General features: G+C 37.7%; 1 protein-coding gene across 1 annotated transcript in view; it reads right to left on the bottom strand.

Moving 5' to 3' along the window:
- The window catches only part of CHN1 (chimerin 1), a 297,373-nt gene that overhangs the window by 211,332 nt on the left and 59,015 nt on the right, over nt 1-27,026 (bottom strand). The window contains exons 2-3 of the mRNA XM_043994209.1: nt 25,563-25,601; nt 10,426-10,481 (exon numbers count right to left, since the gene is read on the bottom strand). Of these exons, the coding sequence (XP_043850144.1) occupies nt 10,426-10,481; nt 25,563-25,601 (95 nt within the window). The remainder of the gene's footprint in view (nt 1-10,425; nt 10,482-25,562; nt 25,602-27,026) is intronic.

Below are 27,026 nucleotides of genomic sequence, written 5' to 3'. Positions count from 1 at the left end.
AGTGCTCTTTCTACTTTTCCATTCAATTAATTTTTTTTTGTTTCTTTTTTTAATTTTAAATTTTTTTTGGTTGGGCAATGAGGGTTAAGTGACTTGTCCAAGGTCACACAGTTAGTAAGTGTCAAGTTTCTGAGGCCGGATTTGAACTCAGGTCCTCCTGACTCCAGGGCTGGTGCTCCATCTACTGTGCCACCTAGCTGCCCCCCATTCAATTTAAATTAACAAATATTTTTAAAGAGTCAGTGTGGTAGAGGATAGAAAGCTGGTATTAGAATCATGAGGATCGGCATTCCATTTTTGCCTCTGACACACACACACCAGCTCTGTGTCCATGATAAGTCAATTACCCGTGACCTGAAGCCAACTATCTCAGGTGGTGAGCTATATGGGAGAGGATGGCCAGAATCCATGGAAGAAATTTACACACTGACAATTCTTCACAGTGATGATAAAATTAGTTCCAGACCATAAAAGGGAAAAAAAGTATGAAGTGGCCACCATGTTCAGGATCTCTGCAAGGAGCTGGGGATACAAAGACAGAAGGGAAACAATCTCTTCCCTCGAGGAGCTTACTTTCTACCAGGGGTAATACAACATGTGAAAAATTAGCAAATACAAAGTATATGCAGAATAATACAGTGTACTTTCAAGAGGGGGACAACTAGGTGGCATAGTGGATAGAGTTCTGGTATTGGAGTTAGGAAAACTTATCTTCTTGAGTTCAAATCTGGCTTCAGACACTTACTAGCTGGGTTACCTTGGACAAGTCATTTAACCCTGTTTGCCTCAGTTTCCTTAATTTAAAAAATGAGCTGGAGAAGGACTGGCAAACCACTCCAGGATCTTTGCCAAGAAAGCCTCCATAATGGGGTGACAAAGAGTAGGACACAACTGAAAAACAACTGAACAACAATTTCAAAAGGGAGCGTTAACAACTGGGTGCATAAAGGCTTCATGGAGGAGGTGGCATTTACAGGAGGTAGTGTCTTGATGGAAGCCAGGGATTTTGAAGAGGCAGAGATGAGGAAGGATGGCATTTAGCCATAGAAGACCATCTGTGCAAAGGCAGAGAGCCAGAAATGGAGAGCCATATTTGGAGAACAGCTAGCAGGCCATTTTAACCAAAACAGAGAGTGTGTAGAGAGAAGTAATGGGAAATAAGACTAGAAAAGTAAAGGGGAGCCAGACAATGGAAGGTATTCAATGTCAGGTCAAAGATTTTGTAATTTATCCTAGAGGCAATAAGGAGCCATTGAAGACTTCAGAATTGGTAGTGGGGGAGGAAGTGTGACACAGCCAATCTGTACTTTAGAAACACCATCTGGCATCTGTTTGGAAGATAGATTGGAAAGAGAAGAGACTGGAAACATAGAGGACAAGTAGGAGGCTTTTAAAATAATCTAGGCAAAAAAAAAATAATAATCTAGGCAGTAGGACATGATGGCCTGAAGTAGGATAGAGGCGATGTGAGTGGAGGGAAGCTTTTGTAATAGCCACAAAAGGTGTCAGAAGGATAGAATCAACAAGACTTGGCAACTGATCCCAATGGAGAAGGAAGGACAGGGACACATCTCCGACTCTCTATTCCAATGGTCACTAAATCCTGTTGTTTCTTCACCTACATTGTCATTGCCTAGCATATTTAACCTAAACTCCTAAATGTTACAAAATATATACCAACTGGCCCCTCTATATTTTTACAATTTCATTACAATTCTAACTTTCCAACCCCTGCCAAAGTAACTTGCTTGCTATCTAAACAATCTGATAATTCCCTCAAGTGAATTCCTTAACACTGGAAATGCTTTTCCTGCTGAAAATACTGAATTTATTGTTGTTGTTGTTGTATGTCCTTCATTTTCCAAGAGGACCATGAAAGATGGCATGACTTGCAATGAATTGGATTTAAGTGAGGGAGAGCTGTGCAAAATCACCAGCTTCACTCTCTCCTCTGGAGCCATTTGAGTCCAGTGGCAAGATATATTATCAGGACAGTTGGAGGTGGCCCTGGATACAGTGGGAGACCTTGGCCTTTTAAGTAAGGACTTTCACAGGTCTCAGTTTGCCTGAGGCAACACCCCCTCAGTGATTACACCTTTTATTTTAGATCCTACTTCACATTTCCTTTGGTTTAGTTAACTCTACCCTATTCTTTTAGGGCAGCCTGGAGTCAGGAAGACCTGAATTCAGATCCAGCTTCAGACACTTAATAGCTATGTGACTCTTGCCTTAGTTTCCTCATCTGTAAAAAGACCTAGAGAAAGAACTGGCAAACCACTCCAGGATGTTTGCTAAGAAAACCTCGAATTGGGTCACAAAGAGTCAGACACAACTGAACAATAATAACAACAACATTGAATATTGGTCAAAATAAGTAGTGCCTTTGTTGAAATTCAATTATCGCTTGGTTCTCAATTATTGATTAATCAGAGGAATATATGATCTGTAGACATGGGTAGACTATATATATATATATATATATATATATATATATATATATGTGTGTGTGTGTGTGTGTGTGTGTATAAATAACAGAAAAAGCAATGTATTAAATGCAAAATGATATGCAAGTCTAATAATATAATAATTGCATTACAATCAAGCTCTCTATGAAGTAAAAATATTTCCAAGTCTCACCAAAGACCTGCCTATTTTGCTCAAAAATGAATGTAACAGGGGCAGCTAGATGGCGCAGTGGTTAAAGCACCGGCCCTGGATTCAGGAGTACCTGAGTTCAAATCCGACCTCAGACACTTGATACTTACTAGTTGTGTGACCCTGGGCAAGTCACTTAACCCCAATTGCCTCACTAAAAAAAAAAAATGAATGTAACAAATTATGAGTACAATAAAATGTAATTTGGAATTCATTATAATGGTGAGCTGTAGGGGAGATGCTGATCTGAATCTATTAAAGGAGTTTGCACACTGCAGTTCCTCACACTGATAAAGTCAGTAGGGATTTAACCTTGAGTAAAAATTGAGTATTTAAGTGCTGAGGGCATGTAACAGAGAACTCAAAAAAGGATGAAGTTAACCAATACACACACATTCACACAAATAAATTTACATTTTTATATTTTTAAATAGGTAAAATTTAAATTGCATGGGAAAGTAAAAAGGCATAATAGAAAATGTCATAAAGTAGGAGTCAGAAAATGTGGGCTTTAGACTTGGCACTACTATTTACTAGCTGTGAGACCTTGGTCAAATAACTTAATCTATGGATCCCAGTTTCCTTATCTCTAAAGTGAGAATAACAAAACCCACCCTAAACTACCTTAGAATTTTGGAAGAATTCAATGTAACTGCCTCAGTGTCAAGGTAACTAACTAGTCAGAAAGAAAAACTGGTTTCAAATCCTGCTTTCAACACTTCCTAGCTGTGTGTCCCTGGGAAAGTTCATTTCATCTGTAGTTCCCTAATCTGTAAAATGGTCATAATATATAGCACCTACCTCCCAGGATTGTTGTGGGCATCAAATGAGATAACAGATACAAAGCCCTTTGTAAACTTCAAAATTCTATACAAAAACTGATGGTGATGGTGATAATGATGATTCAAAGTGCTCTGTAAATTGAAAGTTCTATACAAATACAAAGTAATATTCCCAATAAAATACAAGATTAATACACATAGAAAACTTGATTTCAGTAACTGGCATGGGGACAGCTAGGTGGAGCAGTGGATAAAGTACCAGCCCTGGATTCAGGAGGACTTGAGTTCAAATCCAGCCTCAGATACTTGACATGTACTAGCTGTGTGACCTTGGGCAAGTCACTTAACCCTCACTGCCCCACCAAAAAAACCCCAAAACAACCTGGCACAGAGTAAGCACTTAATAAATGTTTGTTTACTGACTGTTTTTTTTAATGTCACCATTTTTAAAACCCCACAAGTGACTTTGGATAAAAGGCTGTTCTCCTTAATCCTCTATAAGCTTTACTTGGTATCCAGTGATTTTTCCCTTTGGGAAATGTCATAGAAGGTCACTGGAGAGTTATCTTTTTGTGTTTCTAAATTTTTTTTTTTAGTGAGGCAATTGGGGTTAAGTGACTTGCCCAGGGTCACACAGCTAGTAAGTGTTAAGTGTCTGAGGTCAGATTTGAACTCAGGTACTCCTGACTCCAAGGCCGGTGTTCTATCCACTGCGACACCTAGCTGCCCCTTCTAAATTTCTTTTTAAACTAGAAAGCTTTATTATTCTTTTATATTCTCTCCTCCTCACTTTTTGCCACTGTTTTCTCTAACACATCTGTAACCTTTTCCAACTATTCTTGTTTGAACATAAATCCACAAGGAGCAGGTATCACCAAAAAGCTATGTCTAACCACAAAGTGGTTTCCTCTTTTACTTCTCTCTTTAATTGTTTTCCTTCTACTCAGCCACTTTGACTTTCCAATAATAGGTTGAAGTATTTTGCCAATAATAGTTAAATTTACTGATCTATAACCAGTTGTAAATCTTCTCTTGGCAATTGCTCTAAAATTTAAAAATAGAAATAGGTAATTCAGAAGCATGATGAAGTAATGGAAATAATAGTCCCTATGAGCCATCACTGGTTCATCAAAAATAAGTCAAATCAGACTAATCTCATTCCTGGCTAAATTGATGTATTAAACTAGAAATCTACAGCCATGACCACCTATACATGCCTGATCTCAGGTACAAAGTAGTATTGGATGTGGTTAGTATTTGGAGAAGATACCACCTGGGAATTCTTTGATGTCATGGGCTTTTGAAAAAATCAGAAGCAGATTGGTTTAGTAGATAGAGCAATCTGGCTTCAAAATCCAGTCTTGTCATTGATACAATGACAATTATGAATTGAGTGTGTTCATTATTCCCTCCTTGAGCCAATTCTAATGAGATTGAGGTTTTTGAGCCAATTTGATGAGTGTTAGGCTCATTTACTACCCAGATTAAATAGATTACTCCACCCAGTTGGGTGTGTGTTAGTCCCTCCTAGAGGCAGCTCTGATGAGTTTAAGGTCTTTGAGCCTTTTCTTATAAGTGTAAAATTCTTGTACTGCCCTGCTCCTCTCCCATCAAGAGATACAGGCTGTGTGAACCTGGGCAAATCATCTTACCTCTCTGCTCTGGGCAGATCTCTAAAATTATAAGATGCAGAGAGGGTGCTGACCTGTATTGGTAGAGAGTTTCCTTATCTGAGAGTTCTCATACCAATGAAATCCCAAATTCAGTTCTTATTCTAATAAACTGGAAGATGAGGGGAATTCTGCAGGTATAGTATACCTAGATTTGGGCTCGATATTGTGTCCCACAATAGACTTCTGGAAAAGATGGAGCTATGTGGGTTCAATAATAGTACAGATAAATATATTCAAAACTAGGTCTCAGTTTGAACTCAAAGAGTATTAATTAATAAATCAATGCTAAATTGGAATGGCCCTAGGATACATCCTTGGTCTTGTGTTATTCAATATTTTTATCAGTGATTTGGATAATGATATAATTAGCATGCCCATCAAACTTACAAGTGACATGAAGCTGGGAGGGATGGTTAATACAGTGACAGGCCAGAAGACTGAGTCAAATCTATTAAAATGGGATTGAATCATGATAAATATAAAATTCTTTGTTGCCATTCAGTTGTTTCAATAGCATCCAACTCCTTATGAGCTCATTTGGGGTTTTCTTTTTTCTTTTTCTTTTTTCTTTTTTTTTTTTAGTGAGGCAATTGAGGTTAAGTGACTTGCCCAGGGTCACACAGCTAGTAAGTGTTAAGTGTCTGAGGCCAGATTTGAACTCAGGACCTCCTGAATCCAGGGCCAGTGCTCTATCCACTGCGCCATCTAGCTGCCCCTCATTTGGGGTTTTCTTGGCAAAGATACTGTAGCGGTTTGCCAATTCTTCTCCAGTTCACTTTACAGATGAGGAAACTGAAGCAGAGGTTAAGTGACTTGCTTAGAGTCACAGCTAGCAAGTGCATGAGGTCAAATTTGAACTCAGATCTTCCTGACTCCAGATCTGGTGCTCCATCCACTGCATCACCTAGCTTTCTTAACGTAAAATCTTATACTTGGTTTAAAAATTTCAGATAAAATTCAGATGTCAATCAAATAGTTCATATAAAAAACCAACAACCCTGGTATGGCAAGTTCATTATAATCCATGAGATTGTAAATTCCTTGAGGGAAGGGACTGTCTTTTTCCTCTTTTTGTATCTCTAACACTTAGCACAGTGCCTGGCACATAGTAAGCACTTAATAAATGTTTCAAGATTGATTAATTGATGGAAAAAGGCAAAGTGCCACCTAACCCAAAAAGCTAAGAGGATCTTTGGCTTTGTTAACAAATCATAATATCCATACCATGGGAAGGCCCTGGTATGTCCTGGTCAGACCACATCTTTGATATTCATTCTGTGTACCACATTTTAGGAGAATCATGACAAAGTAGATCAAATCTAGTTTAAGCATGATGAGAGAGAGGACTGGAAACCATACCATACAGATTTGCTCAAATGAACTTAGTACATTTTATCCTGGAGGGAAAAATAAACTTAGGAGGTCTTGGATAGCTATCTTCAAGTACTGGAAAAAGAAATTAAACTTGTTCACCAAAGAAGAAGAAGTGAGATGTTGGGATTCTCTACCCAATTGTGATCCAGAATTTCTATGTACATGCAATATAGTGTTTAGTCTTAAGTAAATTTGACATTAAATTACATGAACTTGTCAACAATTTTACTTCAGCTCACAAAAAGTCCTGCATCTGACTCTTATTGGCTATGTGACCTTAGGAATGTTACTCAGTCTCTCTGAAACTCAGTTTTCTTATCTGAAAAATAGGGTTGGAATTTTCCCCATTATCTTCCTCACAGAGGTGGGAGAAAAGTTTTTGGTAAAACTGAAACCATTGTGTAAATATGAGAGGTTATCATCATTGTCTTCTGTTTATTGTTTATTGATTATTAGACTGGACTTTTGATTTCATCAGCTTATTTGTTTTTTTGTTTTGTTGGTTTTTTTGGTTCAGCAATTGGGGTTATTTGACTTGCCCAGGGTCACACAGCAAGCAAGTGTCAACTGTCTGAGGCTGGATTTGAATTCAGGTTCTCCTGAATCCAGGGCCAGTACTCTATCCACTACACCACCTAGCTGCCCCGATTTCATGTAATATTTATTCTGTAGTATGTTTTTTCACACAATAACAAATAGCTCAGTTGTGCATTTTAGCATCTAAATTCCACTTATAAAAAGACTAAATGTACAAAGATATGACAAGGGTATAGAGGATAGAGAATTGGCCTGAGAAGCAGGAGGATCAGACATCGAGCCTTTACCTCCACTTGTCTAAGTGCTATGTAACCCTGAGTAAGTCATTGAATCTCCTGATCCCCTAGAAAATTCTCTAAGACTTTTAAGTCTTAAGGGAGATTCTTACACCAATGAAACCTCAAATGTAGTCCCTATTCCTAACCCCCATGTAAACCAATTGGGTGGCTAAGTGGCACATAGTGCATAGAGTTCCAAGCATGGAGTCCTGAGTTCAAATACAGACTCATATACTGACTAGTTCTGTGACCTTGGTCAAGTCACTTAACCTCTGTCTGCTTCATTCTTCCTCAGTGGTAAAATGGGGGTGATAATAGCAGAAAGCTAGGTGGCACAGTGGCTAGAATACCAGTTCTGGAGTCAGGATTACTCATCTTCCTGAGTTCAAATCTGACCTCAGACACTTACTGGCTTTGTGACCCTGGGCAAATCATTTAAGGAAATGGCAAACCACTCCAGTAATTTTGCCAAGAAAATCCCAAATGGGGTCATGAAGAGTCAGACATGACTAAAATGACTGAACAACAACAGTGTAAATAAATCATGTGAACTTATCTATCACTTTAGTGTAAATTATATTTATATCCAATACTTAATACATATAGTACCTCACGATCACAAAATATTTTGCATACATGATTTTCATTTCATTCTCACAACAACAACAACAACAAACACAACTTTTAAACCTTCTGTTTATCAGGTTATGGAACTCCCAGTGTAGACATCCTTTCCACAATGCAGATCTATAATTCTTCTATAACTTAGAGTCTTAGAAAATCAGCTGGAGCACTGAGAAATTAAATGAGCTCACACATACAGCCAGCATATGTCAGAGGCAGAATCTGAATCCATATCTTCCTATTTTTAAGACTAGGCTTCTAAATCAAAAGAATGCCCATCAATTGGGGAATGGCTAAACAAACTGTTTGTCGTTTGATGAAGAACTGTGAATGACTTGACTATTCTCAATAATACAGTGATCCAAGACAATCCCAAAGGACTATAGATGAAACATACTATCTACCTCCAAAGAAAGAACTGATATGGTTGGAACAGACTGAAGCATGCTATTTTTCACTTTCTTTCATTTTTTTCTTTTAATCAAGTTTTCTTGTACAAAATGACTAATATAGTAATATTTTACATAATCATACATGTATAACCCATATCTGATTGTTTTCTGCCTCAGAGAGGAAGAAAGGAGGGAGGGAAAGAGAGATAAAAATTGGAACCCCAAACTATAAATAAAAATGTTTATTATGAAAAAAATAAAAGAAAAACTAGCCTCCTATCCATTCTATGACATGGTCCTTTAAATACCTTCACATATAGAGAGTCCCATTCTAATTCAAGTCCCTTCATTATCACTAGGCAGATGCCCACTAGGTACTAAGCACTGTGCTGGTACCATAGTGACAAGAACAATAATGACATAATAAAAAGCAAAATCAATTGTTAAGATGAGGCCAATCTGCAGTCACTGTAATGCTTCCATCTCCTGGGAATTTGTTTCTCTTTCAAGTACTAGTACTAGTAAATATCTATAACCCTCTCATGCATCCAACTAGGCAGAAAAGCAGCATGCCACTTCTTCAAAGAAATATTCTCTTTATACAAGGGACTCATGAAAAACTTCGTGTTACCCTGGGGACAATAATCAGCGATTGATGTGAAAGGTTGTGAGATTTTTGTATCTATTCTCTTCTCACCAAGGAGAAATTCATCTTTGCTGTGAGAATGCTTTCCTTACCTATTGAGATGGGCACACTGCTGAGTATTCTTATATGGTGAAGTCAACTATACAGTGTTTTAGACTCAGTTACAAAATAAACATGTCGACAATCCCTCACTATTGAACTATTGTTCTGAGTCTTTTGGAGTAGAAGATGACAGCTAACACTCACCACCAAGTTAGGAGAGTAAATGAAATGAAAACACACAATTTATGTTACTATCAAGGCACCAAGTTTAAGTTTTTAATTACAAAAAAAAGAGGGGAAACAAAGGTTCTTAGCTCTCTGGACAATATTAAAATGTTAGTCCCAATATTAGAATCATATAATAACTGAGCTGGAAGAGACCTTAGGGATCACTTAGTCCAATCCCTTTTTCAACTTAAACACACAGCAGAGGATATGGAAATTATGTACAGTTGGCATAAAATGTTCAGTGGAAAAAGTTCTAGAGCAAATCCATTCTCTCCCTAAGCATCTCTGTAGAGTTTTTTCTACTTTGATTTTTCATTTCCTGATTCCTTTAAGAAAGAAAATTCTCCTATTAGTATTTCTGGGTTCTTCAAAGGAGTAAGTTGAAATTCACTGCCATAAAGAGTGCAGATAAGTTGCTCCTGGCTGGAATATAGAAGAATAACTTTTTTTTTAAGGAAAAATCTTCCCTTTTTTATTTTTGCTATGGATAAAAATAACCTATCACATGGGATCATGGTGCTGTAGCCAGGAAAGGCATTCGACTAGAACTAAATATCCATTACTTATATGTATATTCTATCTCTTTCAAATTTTTCCATAGAGAAAATGTTTTCCACTCAGCTGTAAAAAAAATCTTCCATCCCACTGTACTTCTGTTATGCAAGAAAAACTAACTCTATTTAGGAAAGTTGCAGTTGGACTTTTAAATAGTGGCCTAGTAAAGTCCCTGCCTAATTCTATAAATTAATTCTCTTTATGAGGCAAACACATGATATTAAAGCCCCTGATCATACAATAACTGTTCTGAGTCATATGTCAAAATGACAGATTCTGTCTAAGAATTCTTTCCTTCACTGCATAACAATGCACTAATAACGCTTATGTAATTTAATAATTCTACAATTATTGCTTAATGATACTATTTGTTAAATCAACGCTGAAATGATTTTTTAAGGAGAGATTATTTCCAAAGTGCCTAAACAGAGGAACAGAGAGTGATGTAAGAATCAACAGCCATTTTCATCCAACTTCAATGAAAGCTATACCTTTTTTTTTCCTTTTCTGATCCAAATAGTTCATAGGTAAGTGGTAGTAGTCACATCAGAAGAATGTCAAGAGAAATATATTTAAATTACAATTTTCCTAACAATCAAGCTGGATCATTTCCTATAGGACTGAAACAATGATACTCACCTCACATGTACAAGTGATCCTTCGAGGATGGGGGGCTTCCTGTTGTAGCTGATATACTAGGAGAAGAAAGAAAAGAAAAGTTATCTGTCTTCTTCAAATAAAACTTCAGGGGATTTTTTAAAGAGGAAAAACTACTTTTGATGATACATGTTGAGAAATATAGTAGTCGTATTGATGATTAGATTTAGACTTTGATATATGTAAAGCAGAAGTAGCCTGGCAAAGTGGAAAGAAGGCTGTGTTTGGAGAACTGGGTTCCAATCCTTCCTCTGAAACTTGTTGCTGTTTTTCCTTCATTCTTGAAGACCATGACATCAGGGTAATGTCCTAACTTGCAGTGAATTGGATTTAAGTGAGAGAGGGCTGTGCAAGGTCTCCAATGCCACTCTCTCTTCCAGAGCCATCTAGGTCTAGTGGCAAGATATATATATATATATATATATATATATATATATCAGAATGACTGGAGATAGCCCTGGATGTTCAAGGCAATTAGGGTTAAGTGACTTGCCCAGGGTCACACAGCTAGTAAGTGTCTGAGGTGAGATTTGGACTCAGGTCCTCCTGACTTCAAGGTCAATATTCTATCCATTGTGCAACCTAGCTGCCCTCCTCAGGTATTTACTGAATGACTCTGGGTAAGTCATTTAACCTTTCAATACCTCAGATTAATCCCTAGCACTTGACTAGGAATCTGCATGGAGTAAATAACAACAACCAATGAGCCAAGTTGAACTGAGTTTAACAACCCAAATACTAACAGAGAAATCACAATCTCTGTAAATGGTCTTTTTTCTTAATAGAGATCTATGCTGATTATGAGGCTATGGTCTTCATAATAAGGTCTCTTCAATCCTGTGTGAATGTATTACATAAATTAAGCCCTTGACATAAACCAATAAACATTAATGATCAAAGCATACCTGTCAAATGAGCCAAATCTCAATCCTGAAAATAAAATCAGTAGAATATTGTAGGAAGGTGTTAAGTTGTTCCAGTTATGTCTGACTCTTTGTGACCCTATTTGAAGTTTTCTTGGCAAAGATACTGGAATGGTTTTCCATTTCTTTCTCCAGTTCATTTTACAGATGAGGAAACTGAGACACACGAGATTAAGTGACTTGCCTAGGGTCACACAGCTAGTAAGTGTCTGAGGTTGTATTTGAATTCAGGGAGATGAGTCTTTCTAACTCCAGGCCCAGTGCTCTATCCATTGTGCTACCCAGCTGCCCGTGGAAGGGATGGGGGGTTGGGAGGGGGGAGATAAACACAGTCAAAATAATAGATTACTTATATCTTGTTCTAATTTATAATGAAAGCTTATGAATTCTAAAATTACTTATCAAGGGGGCAGCTAGATGGCGTAGTGGATAGAGCACTGGCCCTGGAGTCAGGAGGACCTGAGTTCAAATCTAGATTCAGACACTTAACACTTACTGGCTGTGTGACCCTGGACAAGTCACTTAACCCCAATTGCCTCACCAAAAAAATAAAATAAAATTTAATTTAATTTAATTTAATTTAAAAATTGCTTATCAAAAAATCAAAACTTTCCAATGTGGAAGTAACTCATCCTGAATCTGGTTTCTGAGTGCATTGTTTCAAAAGAATCAGAACTAAGGAAATACTAAAGAAGTGAGTACCCTTCAGATGGTGAAATAATCTACTGAAAGAAGGCATTGATAGGGGGCAGCTAGGTGCTGCAGTAGATAAAGCACCAGCCCTGGATTCAGGAGTTCAAATCCAGCCTCAGACACTTGACACTTACTAGCTGTGTGACCCTGGGCAAGTCACTTAACCCTCATTGCCCCATAAAACAAAACAACAACAACAACAACAACAACAAACCAAGCGTATGTACTACTCTGAAATCTATGTATTGCATTGTTCTTTTTGGGGGGGGGCAGAGCAATGAGGGTTAAGTGACTTGCCCAGGGTCACACAGCTAGTAAGTGCCAAGTGTCTGAGGTCAGATTTGAACTCGGGTCCTCCTGAATTCAGGGCAGGTGCTTTATCCACTGTACCACCTAGCTACTCTATGTATTACATTCTTGAGGCAGCATGGGAGAATGGAACAAGCACCAGCCTTGGAATCTGAGAACCTGGGTTCAAATTCTGCCTTTGATATTTATTACCTGTATCAAAGCTTCTTAAAATGTGGGTTGAGATCCCCATATGGGGTTAAATAACTTAATGTGGGGGTCGTGAAAAATTTGGCAACACTAAAAAGTTGTGTATGCCTATTTTATATACCTATATACATAAAAATTTCTCTGGCAAAAAGGAGTCACAAGTAGAAAAAGTTTAAGAAGCCCTGACCTATGTGACCTTTGGCTAGCCACTTGGATTGCTTGGACCTCAGTTTCTTCATCTGTTCATTGAGGGGCCTCTGAGGTCCCTCCCAGCTCTAGATCTTTGCCCTTATCAAATACTAAGAAATATATATATCTACATATATAAATATCTAAACATTTGAAAGTAATTGATTAATCTTTCAGTGTTCAACTGTATGTTCAACATCTTACAGGGGTTTTTTTTGTTTGTTTTTGTTTTTTGTAGGGCAATGAGGGTTAAGTGACTTGCCCAGGGTCACACACCTAGTAAGTGTCATGGGTCTGAGGCCGGATTTGAACTCAGGTTCTCCTGACTCCAGGGCCAGTGCTCTATCCACTGTCCCACCTAGCTGCCTCCCATCTTACAGTTTCAACCTCTGACTATACTCCAATGATTTGGAAATAAACTTGCTTTGTATTAGCTGTATCTCTTTTCACCTCACTCCCCTTTGTGTGGATAATTGAGCAATACTTATCGGAAATAAATCCCTCACAAAAATATTGTGATACATTTAGATTCCCTCACTGAAGCTTATTACTCTGAGAAGAGTAGGCAGAGGCGCTATCTAATGAGTGAAGTCATTCATTAAATAAATGTTTATTGAATTAACCTATTCAATTGAATTGAATATAGGAGGACTGGGAAAGATTCCACAGCTATAAATGACTAAAATCCCATGATTAGAAAATAATTTTTTTGATTTTGTCCTCATTAAAATACAAATACATTTGGGATAAATAATAGATTAATTTTTATTAATCATTAGGCAGATGGATAGCTTAGTGGGTAAAACACTGGACTTGGAGTCAGGAAGACCAGGGTTCAGCTCTTCCCTTGGATATTTGTTATTTATAGGACCTTGGGCAAATCACTTACCTCTCTAACTATAAATTAACCATAGTTTTCTCATCTATGAAATAGAGCTTTAAAAAAACACAAAAATATCTAACTCACAGAGTTGTTATGAGAATCATCCATCACATGTGATAACATATGTAAAGTTCTTTCCCTCTGCAAATTTTAAAGCACAATATAAATGCTAGCTAGTTGTTATTATTTATAACTCATTGATGAATGATTTTTTCAAATATTTCCCAGAAAACAGATCTTGATGGAGGTGAGGAAGTGGCACGTGAATGCACTAATCTTCTTGGTGGGAACAGGAGGAGAGTTGTTTCTGACAACAATGAAGGAAGAAGAACGAGATGATGGATGGAAGATTGGAGTTCTAAAGTCAAACTTTTCTTGCTTCAAAATTTTGCCTAAGTATGATCCTGATGGCAAAGGAAGATGGTACCAAAAAAAAAGTAGCCTTTTACTCTCCCTTAAGGGCTAGGAGGCAGCTAGGTGGCACAGTGGATGGAACATCAGCCCTGGAATCAGGAGGACCTGAATTCAAATCCAGCCTTAGATACTTACTAGCTGTATGAGCCTGGGCAAGTCACTTAACCCTGATTGCCTTAAAGGGGACAGGGGTATAGAAAAGATGATGAAATATCTCTAATTTATCACCTTATCCACCTTATGGAACAGAAAAAGAATCATTAAGCTCACCGATTTACTGTACTTAGTTTTGTGCTCAGAGAATCTATAGGTTTCCTTCAGCATCAATGAAAGGAGCTCTGGGAAATTGGCTCACCAGTGGGGACTTCTAACTTCTCAGGCTTAATGGTGACCATTCAGGATGTAAAGTATTACTAAGAAGTAAAAATGAATGATCTGAGTCTCCCTAAATCCCAGGCCTGATCATGTAACTCCACTGGTTTCAGAATCTCCTTTGGCTAAACCTCTTGCATAAAATGGAATCTCTTCAATTTGGCACTAGAGGCTGTTCCCTGTCTGACCCCAGCCCACCTTTCCAGATTTATTTCCTGTCATACCCCTTCTCAAATTTTACATTACAAGCAAACTAGTCTAGTTGCTGTTTCCCAAACTTGGCCCTCTTTCCTTCTCCTTTGTCCCTTTGTACAGGGTTTGCTAGGGCTGTCCAGTACTCCTGGAATATACTACCCACTCACTTCCTCCCCTTAAAAACCTTATCTTCCATCATGGTTCAACTCAGGGGCCAACTCCTATAGGAAATCCTCCCTGCCCTTCCTTGTAAATGCTCTCTCCTTTCAAAAATTATTTTACATGTACTTAACTATTTAAGTATGTTGACTCTTCCCAGTAGAATGCAAGCTTCTTAAGGGCACAGAATTTTTTTTTGGGGGGTGAGGGGTTGTTGTTGTTTTGTATCCCCACCATGTCCAGTGCTAAGAAGGATACCTTATATATATATTAGGTGCTTCATAAATGCTTATGGGATTAAACAATTTAAGTTTAAAATATAACGCTAACACATGTTCTGGGCAAGAAATAAACTTGTGAATGATGAGTGTCAATATTTGAACATAGAAATCCATTTTGATTGGACCTTTTTTCTCATGTTAATTTCAGAATCTCTTTCTTGTCAATCCAGTTGCTAAATCCAATCACTTCTAATTCTTCTTCTTTTTTTTTTTTTTTGGTGAGGCAATTGGGGTTAAGTGACATGCCCAGGGTCACACAGCTAGTAAGTGTCAAGTGTCTGAGGTCGGATTTGAACTCAGGTCCTCCTGACTCCAGGGCCAATGCTCTATCCACTGTGCCACCTAGCTGCCCCTCAATCACTTCTACTTCTGCAACTCTCTCATATAAATAGACTTCCTTCTTTTTTCTTACACTGCCGCTATCTTAGTGCAGGCCTTCATCGCCTCACAATTGGATTATTGAAACAGCCTGCTGGTTGGTCTCCCTGCCTTGAGTCTCCACATTCCAATCTCTCCTCTACTCAGCTATCAAAATGATCTCCCAAAGTGAATATCACATCATGTCTGTCTCCCCTCTATTCAATAAACTCCTTGTTTAGTTGTTCAGCCATTTTTCAGTCATGTCTGACTCTGACCCCTATTTGGGGTTTTCTTGGTAAAGATACTGGAATGGTTTTCCAGTTCCTTCACCTCATTTTACAGATGAGGAAAATGAGGCAAACAAGGTTAAGTCACATAACTAATAAGTTTCTGAGACCACATTTGAACTCAGGAAGAGGAATCTTCCTGATTCCAGGTTGGCATTCTATCCACTGTACCACCTACCTTCCTTCAATAAACTCCAGTGGCTCCCTATTACATCCAGAATCCAAATAAAATCTTCTGTTTGGTTTTTAAAGTTCTTCATAACCTGCCTTCCACTACTTTTGCAGTCTTCTTGCACCTCATTTCCTGCCCCCTTCCCCAATGCTGTGTACTCTAATATGGTGTCAATGACCTCCTTGCTGTTCCTCAAACAAAACACTCCATCTCCAAGCTGTGCACTACACTCCCACCGCCCCCCACCCCGGTTTGAAATTCTCTCCTTTCTCATCTCTGCCTCCTGGTTTCCCTGTCTTCCCTCAAGCCTCAGCTAAAACCCCAGTTTCTGTTAGAAGCCTTTCCTGCTCCCACTCAATGCTAGTGACTTCCTTCTGTAATTATCTCCCATTTATCTTCTATATATGGTGTTTTCTTTGTACATAGTTGGCTGCATTATTGTCTCCCCATAGCCTGGGAGTTCCTTGAGGGCAGGAACTGTTTTTGCCCTTCCTCCTATCCTCAGTGCTTTTTGCTTGCTCACTTGACATATGGTAATAGGATGAGAGTTGGGGGGAGGAGGAAAGAAAATAGTTTTTCAGATAAAAGCCTCTAGATTGGATTTAGATAATAACATTATAATCAAGATTCCCTTTCTTTCAATAATATAGAGCAGAAAACCATTCTTGATACTATAAACAGAACAGACTAAAATAAAAACATGTAATCAATCTATATTTGGGGGAAAGTACCTGTCAAGACCCATTTCTTAAAACCCTACAAAACAATGAAGTATCATTAATCCAGATCCCTCTCATTGAAAAATTTTTGATCATTCAACAGGGGCTGAAGTTCACCTCTGTATTCTGCTGGAATGGACTGCTGAATTATTCATGGTATAAACAAAGTTGTGGGATGAATTATTGAACTGTTTAAGACAACAAAACATTTTAAGTATTCTCAAGAACTTCAGAAGAGCCCTTGTGCAAGGAATTTTTTAACAATTTAAACATTACAAACTGAATAATCCTCAACAAAGAAAAATGATCACATAAGCAGAGAAAACAAGAAACAAAATCCCCCATGAAACCCTTAGAAATTAACCTAGGAAAATCAAATGACTCAACAGAGTCATTTGACAATAAACAAATAAATGCATTTGCTTGGTGTCTTTTTGGAAGTCAGGCTGAAATTCTGCCATCTTGGACTTTGTTTCCTTTTCCTACAGTTAATTGTGGTTAATGCATGTACACTTCCCATTATACTGATCTTGTTTTGTGTTGCTTCTATAGGTTTTTCTGTATTTCTTGTTTTCTTCATTTAAATATATATATGGGGCAGCTAGGTGGTACAGTGGATAAAGCACTGGCCCTGGATTCAGGAGGACCTGAGTTCAAATCCAGCCTCAGACACCTGACACTTACTAGCTGTGTGACCCTGGGCAAGTCACTTAACCCTCGTTGCCTTGCCAAAAAAAGGGGGGGGGAAATATATATATATATATATATATATATATACTTAAAAGCAAGGACATATATCTTTGTCCCTAGGGGTCTTCCCTGAAGGCAATGGCCAGCTCAATCCTTTTCCCCTTACTGTCTAGAGAGTGCAGTGAGCTTTAACCCCACTAAATAAGATCATTCCATTTTGCTTGAAAGATTGGTATTTAATGTGGAACATCAAACACTTGGACTAACGGGGGAATTCTTAGGTCAATATAAACATAAAAATCTATATATAGCAATGAATCCAATATAATGAAAATATACTTCTCAATTACTGACTCTTAAGCCAACTGCCTATCTACTTTCTATGCCATGCTGCCTCTCACCACCCTAAAATTATGTGCCCATCTTAAAAAGAGGATGGAAATTGATTACTAGTCAATATCTTCCCTTGGCCCAGTGGGGCATGCTATTAGGGCCAAACTAAAGCCTGATTATCTGATTCCCGGGGAATGGAGAGTAACAGGGCAGAAAGAGCTCTTCTCTCCTGGCCCTTTGTTAAGAAAGAAAGGGGGCAGCTAGATGGCACAGTGGTTAAAGCACCGGCCCTGGATTCAGGAGTACCTGAGTTCAAATCCGGCCTCAGACACTTGACACTTACTAGCTGTGTGACTGTGGGCAAGTCACTTAACCCCCATTGCCTAAAAAAAAGAAAGAAAGAAAGAAAGAAAGAAAGAAAGAAAGAAAGAAAGAAAGAAAGAAAGAAAGAAAGAGGGGCAGCTAGGTGGCACAGTGGATAGAGCACCGGCCCTGGATTCAGGAGGACCTGAGTTCAAATCTGACCTCAGACCCTTGATACTTAACTAGCTGTGTGACCCTAGGCAAGTTACTTAACCCTAATTGCCTCACCAAAAAAAAAAGAAAAGAAAAGAAAAGAAAAAAAAGAGAAGGATAAACTGGGAGAAGAAAAGTGTTTAGAAGACCCATATCATGAAGAATTGTCTATTGTGGTCAAGTCACATAACATTCCCCTTCCTTACGAAAATATCTTATTTTCCACATTTCAATCTCCTTCAGATCTGAAGGCTGGTCCTTTACACACAGATTTCCAAGACCAGTCAGTTTTGGATCAAGCGGCTCTGGCATACTTATGATAGAAAATAGTCCCCTATATTCCACCAGGATCAAACTTTCCTGGATGGAGCTGAAGAGTGGGGGTGGGGCTAAGACAAAGCCTTCAGACAGCCCCTATTCTACAGCTAGAAGTCAAAACGATCCCAGTTAATAATTTATATTTCCAAGGATGACTGAGAAGAAAGGGTCCTAGAACTCTTCATAGTCAGGACAAATATTTTATTCCCAGTACAGTACCTGATACATTGTCTTAATGAACGCTTGATGAATGCCATTTTCATCCAATTTTTTATTACAAACTTTATGCCATTTATATTTAATATTAGAATTTCAATGTCTTTTCTTCCTTCAAAAATGTAAATGCTTCTCAGATGTCCATCTTGTCACTATCCCTGGTACCTATCATAATAGGTATTTAATCAGTTCTGGTAGTGGTGGTTTTCCATTTGAAATTATAACATTAGCATAATAGCAAGTATTGTGCTGAAAGTTAAAAAGGTGTGGATATTGCACTTTAAAAAAATGTCCATATTTAATGAAAAAAGAAAGAAAATTAGGAAGCCAAATGTAAAGGGGCCACATTGGAAGAAACGGAAAGGAATGGAATTAAGAGCTTAAATAAAAGAGAATACATTTCATTTTACAAATTATAAGCTTCTTGAGGGCAAGAACTTTTTCATTTCTGTCTTTTTATTCCCCAGCCCCTGCATAGTGCCTTATACATAGTAGATGTTTAACATATATTTGATGATTTGATTAGTTGATTGATTGGAGTGGCTAGCTTTGGTAAGAAGGATTATATAGTCCTCTAAGATTACAGAAAAAAGGAAAGAATGGAAATCTTAGAGAGGTGAAAAAACTGGAGGATAGGGTGTGGGAGGGACTTTAAAGAGGAATAAGAATGTATGTGTTTATATATATATATATATGTGTGTGTGTGTGTGTGTGTGTGTGTGTGTATATATATATATACACATATATTTTATGTGTTAAACAAGTTTAGGAGGGTGAGGGAGAAGATAAGGGAGGTAATTTTAGAGAATGGGGATGATGCTGAGAGGATTTGAGGGGGCCAAATTATGGAAAAGAGGAAGCACAGAATGAATCACCTCAATTTACTTTGTAAAATATGAGGTGTGTCTTCTATTGAGAAGAACAAAAAGAGAATGGCATAGATGACAGAAGAGAAAAAAAGATTTGGAAAAGAAATGATGGGGATTGTGATAGGGAGCATATTAGGGATAAATAAAAAGATTACCAGGCAGCAGTAAAGGTCCAGTTAAGATCAGATAACAGATTTACGGTGTATCTAGTCTGCACAGTTGTGTGATTTCAGCAGTATTAAACAGAACATGAAAAGGAATTGAGAAGACAGATGGTGGGGGGCGTTTGGTATTGGAATTTGGTAAGCAAAGAGTAGTGATAAAATCTGCCTTTTTAAGGAGGCTTGGGTGATATAGGGGGCTGCACTTGGAGTCAGAAAGATATACATATATATTTTTTCAATCCTGCCTCAGGCACTTACTAGTTGTGTGACTCAGGGAAAGTCATTTAACCTCCTTGGGGCTCAGTTTCTTACTCTGTAAGATGTGGAAGTTGAATTTGATTTATTCTAAGATTCCTTTAAGTTCCAAATCTATAAATCCTATAACCTTATGACAAAAGAGAAAGGGATCTAAAAGCAGAGGACAATGTGAAATTGAATTGGTTAACTATAGAAATCAAGATTTTTGAAAGAGGAAAGTGAGGCCAGATCAGGAGCAATGAACTGAGAAAGCATAGGGAGATATGGAAAATAGGGAGACTATGGTCAGAGGAACTTCAGAGTTCTCAACTATCAAAGCAGAATACTTCTGAGTAATGATGAGTATATCCTTGGAATGGAGTGGAAGTGCTGATCATAGCAATCTTCCTTGAAAATTTGCTATCAACCTAATTACAATTCCTTGGTATGGAATTTCTGCTTTTCTTTTCATAGTTTGGACTTTTTTCTCCTTCATCATAAGAGTTTGATCATAATATGTCTAGGAGCAGTGGGTATTGAATTTTTCACTGTTAGTGTCTTATAGGTTTTTTAAAATGCAAATCTATTTTTGTATGATTTTACTAAGTATGCTGTTTTCTTTGACCAGTTCTTTAAATATGTTCATATTTTTATCCTAATTTTTCTGGAATGTTACTAATCCTGAAATTGCTCCTTGTTCTGTTACTTGATTCTGCCTATTTTCTAGTTCTTTAGATAGTTCACTAATTTTTTAGTCTGCTTTTTTCTGCAACAATCTGAATCAGTTGCCATCTTGTTTTCCACTGTAATTAGCCTTTTATTGGTTGAGTCTATGTATTCCTTCAAGTTTTCTATTATGGTCTTCATTTCAGTAGTTTTCTTATCAATCAATAAGTATTTATTAATCAAATATTATGTGCAAGGAACTGTGCTTTACGCTGAAGATACAAGTACAAAGAATAAAACAATTCCTTCTTTCAAGGAGCTTTAATCATAATGGGGGAGACAAGTACATATATAAATATATGGAGAATAATAATAATAAAATAGCTAACATCAATAAAGAACCTACTATGGACCAGGCATTATGCTATGTGCTTTACAAATATTATTTTATTTGATCCTTATAATAACCCTGGGATGTAGATGCTATTTTGATCCTTATTTCACAGTTGAGGAATCTAAGGCAGATAGAAGTTAAATGATTTGCTCAGAGCACATAGCTAATAAGTGTCTGACGCTAGATCTGAACTGAGGTCCAGGTCCAGCATTCTATCCATTGAACTTCCTGGCCTCCTGAATATTAAATATAAAGTGAATAAATATGAATATTATACAAAATATTTAAATTCATGATCATTTGAGAGGTAGGGCACTAGAAGTTGGTAGGATCCAGAAAGACTTCATATAAAAGATGGTGCTTGACCTATTCCTTGAAAAAAAGGACTTTATGAGAAGGGTACAATGTAGGCATGTGGTATGGGCAGTGCAAGAACACAGAAATGAGAGATGGAGTATAATATTTGAAAAAAATTTAAAAGAACAGTTTTTTTGGTTGCCCAGTACCAGACAGGTGGGGGTGGTAAAGCTAATGCTTAATAAGACTAGTAAGACAGGTTGTGTACAGATTGTATGGAACTTTAAAAATTAAACAGAAAAGTGGCAGCTAGGTGGCACAGTGGATAAAGCACTGGCCCTGGATTGAGGAGGACCTGAGTTCAAATACAGCCTCAGACACTTGACACTAGCAGTGTGACCCTGGGCAAATCACTTAACCCTCACTGCCCCGCCAAAATAAATAAATAAATAAATAAATAAACAGAAGAGTTTATATTTTGTCTATAGCGGCACATGGGTATATCAACACTTAAGGAAAATTACTTTGGCATCAATGTCTAGGATAGACTAGAGTTGTGAGGAGGAGCTAGGTATAGGTAGTGCAGTGGATAAAACACTGGCCCTGGAGTAAGGAGAATCTGAGTTAAAATCTCACTTCAGATACTTATTAGCTGTGTGACCCTGGGCAAGTCACTTAACCCCAATAGCCTCAGACATCCAGGGCCACATTCAGTCGTCCTGATCTATATCTTGCCACTGGACCCAGTTGGCTCTGGAGGAGAGAGAGAGGTTGGTGACCTTGCATAGCCTTCCCTCACTTAAATCCAATTCAGTGCAAGTGATGACATTACCCTGATGTCATCATGGTCCTCTTCCAGAGAGTCACATTCAAAGTCAGTAGAAAATGATGAGGGTACCAAAAGAAGATGGGTAGAGCGTGGCTAGGCCAGAAACTTGAGAAGTCCCATAATTAGGGGGTGTGATATGGATATTTCCTCCAGATGTTTTTTTCCTAGATCTGTAATTCAAGTCTTAGTTTCTCCTTTATGTTTTTCTTTAACTTTCTTCAACTTTTATTTGATTTTTCTCAATACTGCTAATTCTTGCTTAATTTCTGTAGGTGTGTCATTTATCTATCTGACAACATCATGCAAATTGTCTTGCATTGTCTCTTTTCCCATCTGTTTTGCTTCAGGCATTTTCTCTTTTTCAGTTGCTCTGTGGTATTTTTTATTGTATTGGCACTTTTCATCATTTTACATATTTTCTATTTAGGGTGAATTCATTTTTTCATGTACTTTTTTAGCCCTTTTCCTTACCTTTGGATGTTTCCATTTTGTTGTTCTTGAGAAGGTATGTGGGAAACCTACCTCCTTTCAAACTTTTTGTGCCTTGATCTTGATTGGACAGGTACAAACATGTTTATTTCAAATATGCCTAAGAAACTCCCAAAGACCTTATGAGAAAAATTTTGCTTATCTTGTTCAAGTTACTGTATGTATTTACACATAACATAGTTACATTTTACTCTTTAATTTGTCACATGATTTCAGAAGCTGATTTTTCTCTTGCTGGCCTAAATTAGTGAGATTTTACCTCATATTGCTTAAAAGTTCAACTAAAGCAGACTTATTTTTAAAAGGCATGCTTAGTGGAATTTACTTAAAGCCATACTGTGCCTTTATCTAAAAATATAATAAATAAGTTATAATAAATTACTAATTATTAATACATTATCTAATAAAAATATCTAAAAGCATAATATTACACTGAAGAAAGGAAGGAAGGACTTATTAAGTGTCTACTATGTGCCAAGCACTGTGCTAAACACTTTAGGAATAATATCTCATTTGACCCTCATAAGAATCCTGGGAAGTAGATGCTATTGTTATACCTAGTTTATAGTTGAGGAAACTGAGACAGACAGAGATTAAGTGACTTATCTAGTGTCACACAGAGTGTCAATAGTTAGATTTGACTTAGAACTCAACACATTTTTTTCTATAATGGGAGGGAGAAACTAGCCAATTCAGATTCAGTCCTCAGAGCACGAATTTGGGCCACCAGCCTGTGTGGAAGGTTAATGAGCCTTCTTCTAGAGAGTACATTATAATGTATAATGGAAGGACCCTGCCACCAATTCATAGCACACACAGGTATTCTATGACAGTTTCTTGTCTGCTTATTACATGCTGAAGAAAAGTCTTCTAACTGGCCACTGAGTTGGAAGAGGGGGTGAATACAAAAGGCATGAATGAAGCGAATCATTTTTTTCTTTTTTTGGTGACAATTGAGGTAAGAAACTGCAATAAGCCTCTGAGTAGGGGAGAGAAATAGCAGCAGACATCCTCTTAGCATTTATCCATTTTTGCTCTTAGATGAATGAATATAAAAATGGAACAAACCAGGTTGAAACCTAGTGAGATTTGAAAGGTTAGAGGCGCCACGGGAGGTCCAGTGACAGTAGTCCAAGGCATAGACTGCTGTGACCTACACAGCCAAGACAGATGAGAGAAGCCAGAGCATCCCCCAAGGAGTGACTTGCACAGCCCCTACCAGCAATAGATCTACACAGCAGCCAAGATATTATGCACATTCTGTAGGCAAGCAAGATAACTGGTCAAGAGTCTAGCTACCTGGAAGAGAACTTGGTGGGGAGTAGGAACCACTTTACACTTGAGCCCACTCTCCCCAGAGACCAAAGTGATAGAAATGATCATGTGTTCAGTATTTTTATACTTTGATTCTTGCTTTATTTTTTTTTTTTTTAGGAATGTAAGCCAGTGAAAACCAATTTAACTGGCACAACCCAAGACTCTGGAATGCCTGTACACTCAGGTTGAACTGACCCAGAGACTGAGCATTATCCTGCTCCCCAGTTGCTTGCTTGCTTGCTTGCTGCGGCAGTTAAAAGCTAAATTTCCTGCATCTCTGCCCCTCATTCCTGGTTTCTATTAGGCAATTCAAACAATGCCTTGACTTCAGTGGTTCAGACTAGCCCACTGCCTTGTCTCACTGGTGACAAGTCAATCACCTATTAGTGCCATGTCAGCTTTAATGTAGATTTTATAGGGGGAAAGAGTTTAATAAAAATAGACCTTTCCACATAAACTTAATAACTAGAGTTTAATCGTGATGGTTTCTAAAAGGAAAGATTTTCTTACGTGATAGACATAACATAGACCTCAGGCTCTTAATTTTCTCCTGGTTCAGTTATTACCTTGGTGTTGGGTTCAGGCTATTAAAGTTATAAGGAAATACACAGTGCAAGAGAACTGCCAACCACATTTGAAAATATTATGTTTTCCTAGACAAATGGTAACTAGGTTGTGCAATAGTAGGGTTTTTCAAGATACTGAAAACAAAAATTGCACCTGCTGTGGGCACCAATCAACAGCTTTACAGGGGGAAAGCACATACTGTGGAAAAGTTATTCCTAAATTAAATGTGCTTTTCATTTTGATTCATTGCCCCTTTTCTCCTATCTTGGCAGTTTTCCAATATACCCATCCACAGTTAGGTGTCTATCTTCCATGCAAAGAAAAGAAGAATTGAGATTAACTACAAAGGGCATATGAAAGAAGACACTATCTGTATTCAGAGATAAGTAGAAGTATGTATAGAATAAGTTTACATATATGCACATATATGTGTGTGTCTATATATATACAGACACACACATATTTATGTTTCATAGTAACACTCTCTAGGACAGGGGTGGGGGGAGGAGAGAAAAACATGGGAAAAAAATTGCATGATAACTTTATTAGATATTTCAAAGGAATAGCAAGTTGCATATAGTAGATTTGCAGTTTCATGTGCAATCATCTTTTTATTATACTATGTTATAGAAATACTTGTTTTATTCCATAAATGAAAATTTGAATAAATAAAAAAAATTTAACTAATGTGAATGATTAAATTCTTAGTTTCCCTTTTTCTCTACCAGATCCATCTGCAGTTCTGAATTAGCTAGCTCCAACCCCAGGAAATCGAGTTCTGTGCAGATGTACAGGTGTGATACAGATGTGCAGGTATGACCACTGCAGAACTCTAAGCTTTCTAAAAATGAAGACCATTTATGAATCCTGCAGAGATGCTGTGCTCCATCATAATCATGACTGCCATGAAAACTTAAACCATCTTTTTATGTACTACTTATTCAATCAATGGGTCAAAATCCCAAAATTCTCAGACCAATGGTTTTATATTTGCTGCCTCTGCTACATTTATTATATTTTTGTAACATAATCTGTATAGCCAAAATGTTTATGTTTTTGTTTTCATACTTACAGTAAGATTTCCATACAGGAGGTCTATATTCATCTGTATCTGAAAGAAAACATTGAAATAAGATTATTAGTTCAATGTTCATTATGTAAATACATGCATTATTATTCTTTAAGTAAAATTCCAGGTTACACAAGGAAAGAATTTTTTTTAAAAATTTAATAAAGAAAGATTTAATAAAACTTGACACAGTTGAAAATGTCATTTCATCCATCTAACAGGTATATAAAAGAATGCTTGACTGAGTAAAAATTGGGAAATTGAAGGAAAAACTACAGTGGGTCATTGTTCTTACCCAAAATTACAAATATGACTTCCAGGCAAGTGACCAAGGTAAGAAGTATGGGAGAGGGATGGTTGAAATTATGGATTCAATACTCAGAGCTCTGAGCTAGGCTAGAATCTCCAACTTGGGCAGCTAGGTGGAACAGTGGTTAAAGTGCCTAGTCTGGAGTCAGGAAAACTCATCTTCCTCTGTTCAAATCTGGTCTCAGACACTTACTAGATGTGTGACTCTGGGCATGTCACTTAACCCGGTTTGCCTCAGTTTCCTCATCTATAAAATGAGCTGGAGAAGGAATCGGCAAAATGCTCCATTATCTTTGCCAAAAAATCCCCCAATGGGGTAATAAAGATTTGGACACAGTTGAAAACAACCGAACAACAAAAATCTCCAACTCAGCTCCCAGCCAACAATCTCCAACCTGATTAGGATAATAAATGCAGTTGATAAAGTCCTGCATTTATAGTCAGGAAGAGTTCCAATTCAGCCTCAGACACTCACAGAAAGGGCAGGAACAGAGAAGCTGAGCTGAAAGCAAGTTTGTGGTTTGAATCAGTCTTTGCTAGAGCCAGGGAGCTTATCCGTTTTTCTCTTCCCCTATTTCCTTGTCCCTGGCTTTATTAACTTTACCTTTGTTGTAAATTTTGTTCCCATTAATAAAACCTGGTTTATTTGTGGAAAAGAGGCTGTTAATCTCCTTTCTTATTAGCCTGGAAGAAGTAACTAAAAAGGCAGTTTGGAAGGGAGGAAACTTTGGACCTTGAGGTCTCTCATTATTTTCTGAACCCCAATATTACAGTGAGCCACCCAATTAACTCTCCCCATAATAAATTTGGCCCCTACAACCCGAATTGCCTTTATTTGTTTTTGTATTTTTTTTTTGGCGGGGCAATTGGGGCCAAGTGGCCTGCCCAGAGTCACACAACTAGTAAGTGTCAAGTGTCTGAGGCCAGATCTAAACTCAGGTCCTCCTGAATCCAGGGCCAGTGCTCTATCCACTGCGCCACCCAGCTGCCCCCCCAATTGCCTTTAAAAAAAGAAAGAGGCAGATAGGTAGCACAGTGGATAAAGCACTGGCCCTGGATTCAGAAGGACCTGAATTCAAATCTGCCCTCAAGACACTTGACGCTGTGTGACCCTGGGCAAGTCACTTAACCCCAATTGCCTTGCCAAAAAAAAAAAAA

Source organism: Dromiciops gliroides, chromosome 3 (assembly GCF_019393635.1).
Source record: "Dromiciops gliroides isolate mDroGli1 chromosome 3, mDroGli1.pri, whole genome shotgun sequence".
Taxonomy (NCBI): domain Eukaryota; kingdom Metazoa; phylum Chordata; class Mammalia; order Microbiotheria; family Microbiotheriidae; genus Dromiciops; species Dromiciops gliroides.
The sequence above is the reverse complement of the archived record's forward strand: the minus strand, read 5'-3'. Positions and strand labels throughout refer to the sequence as shown.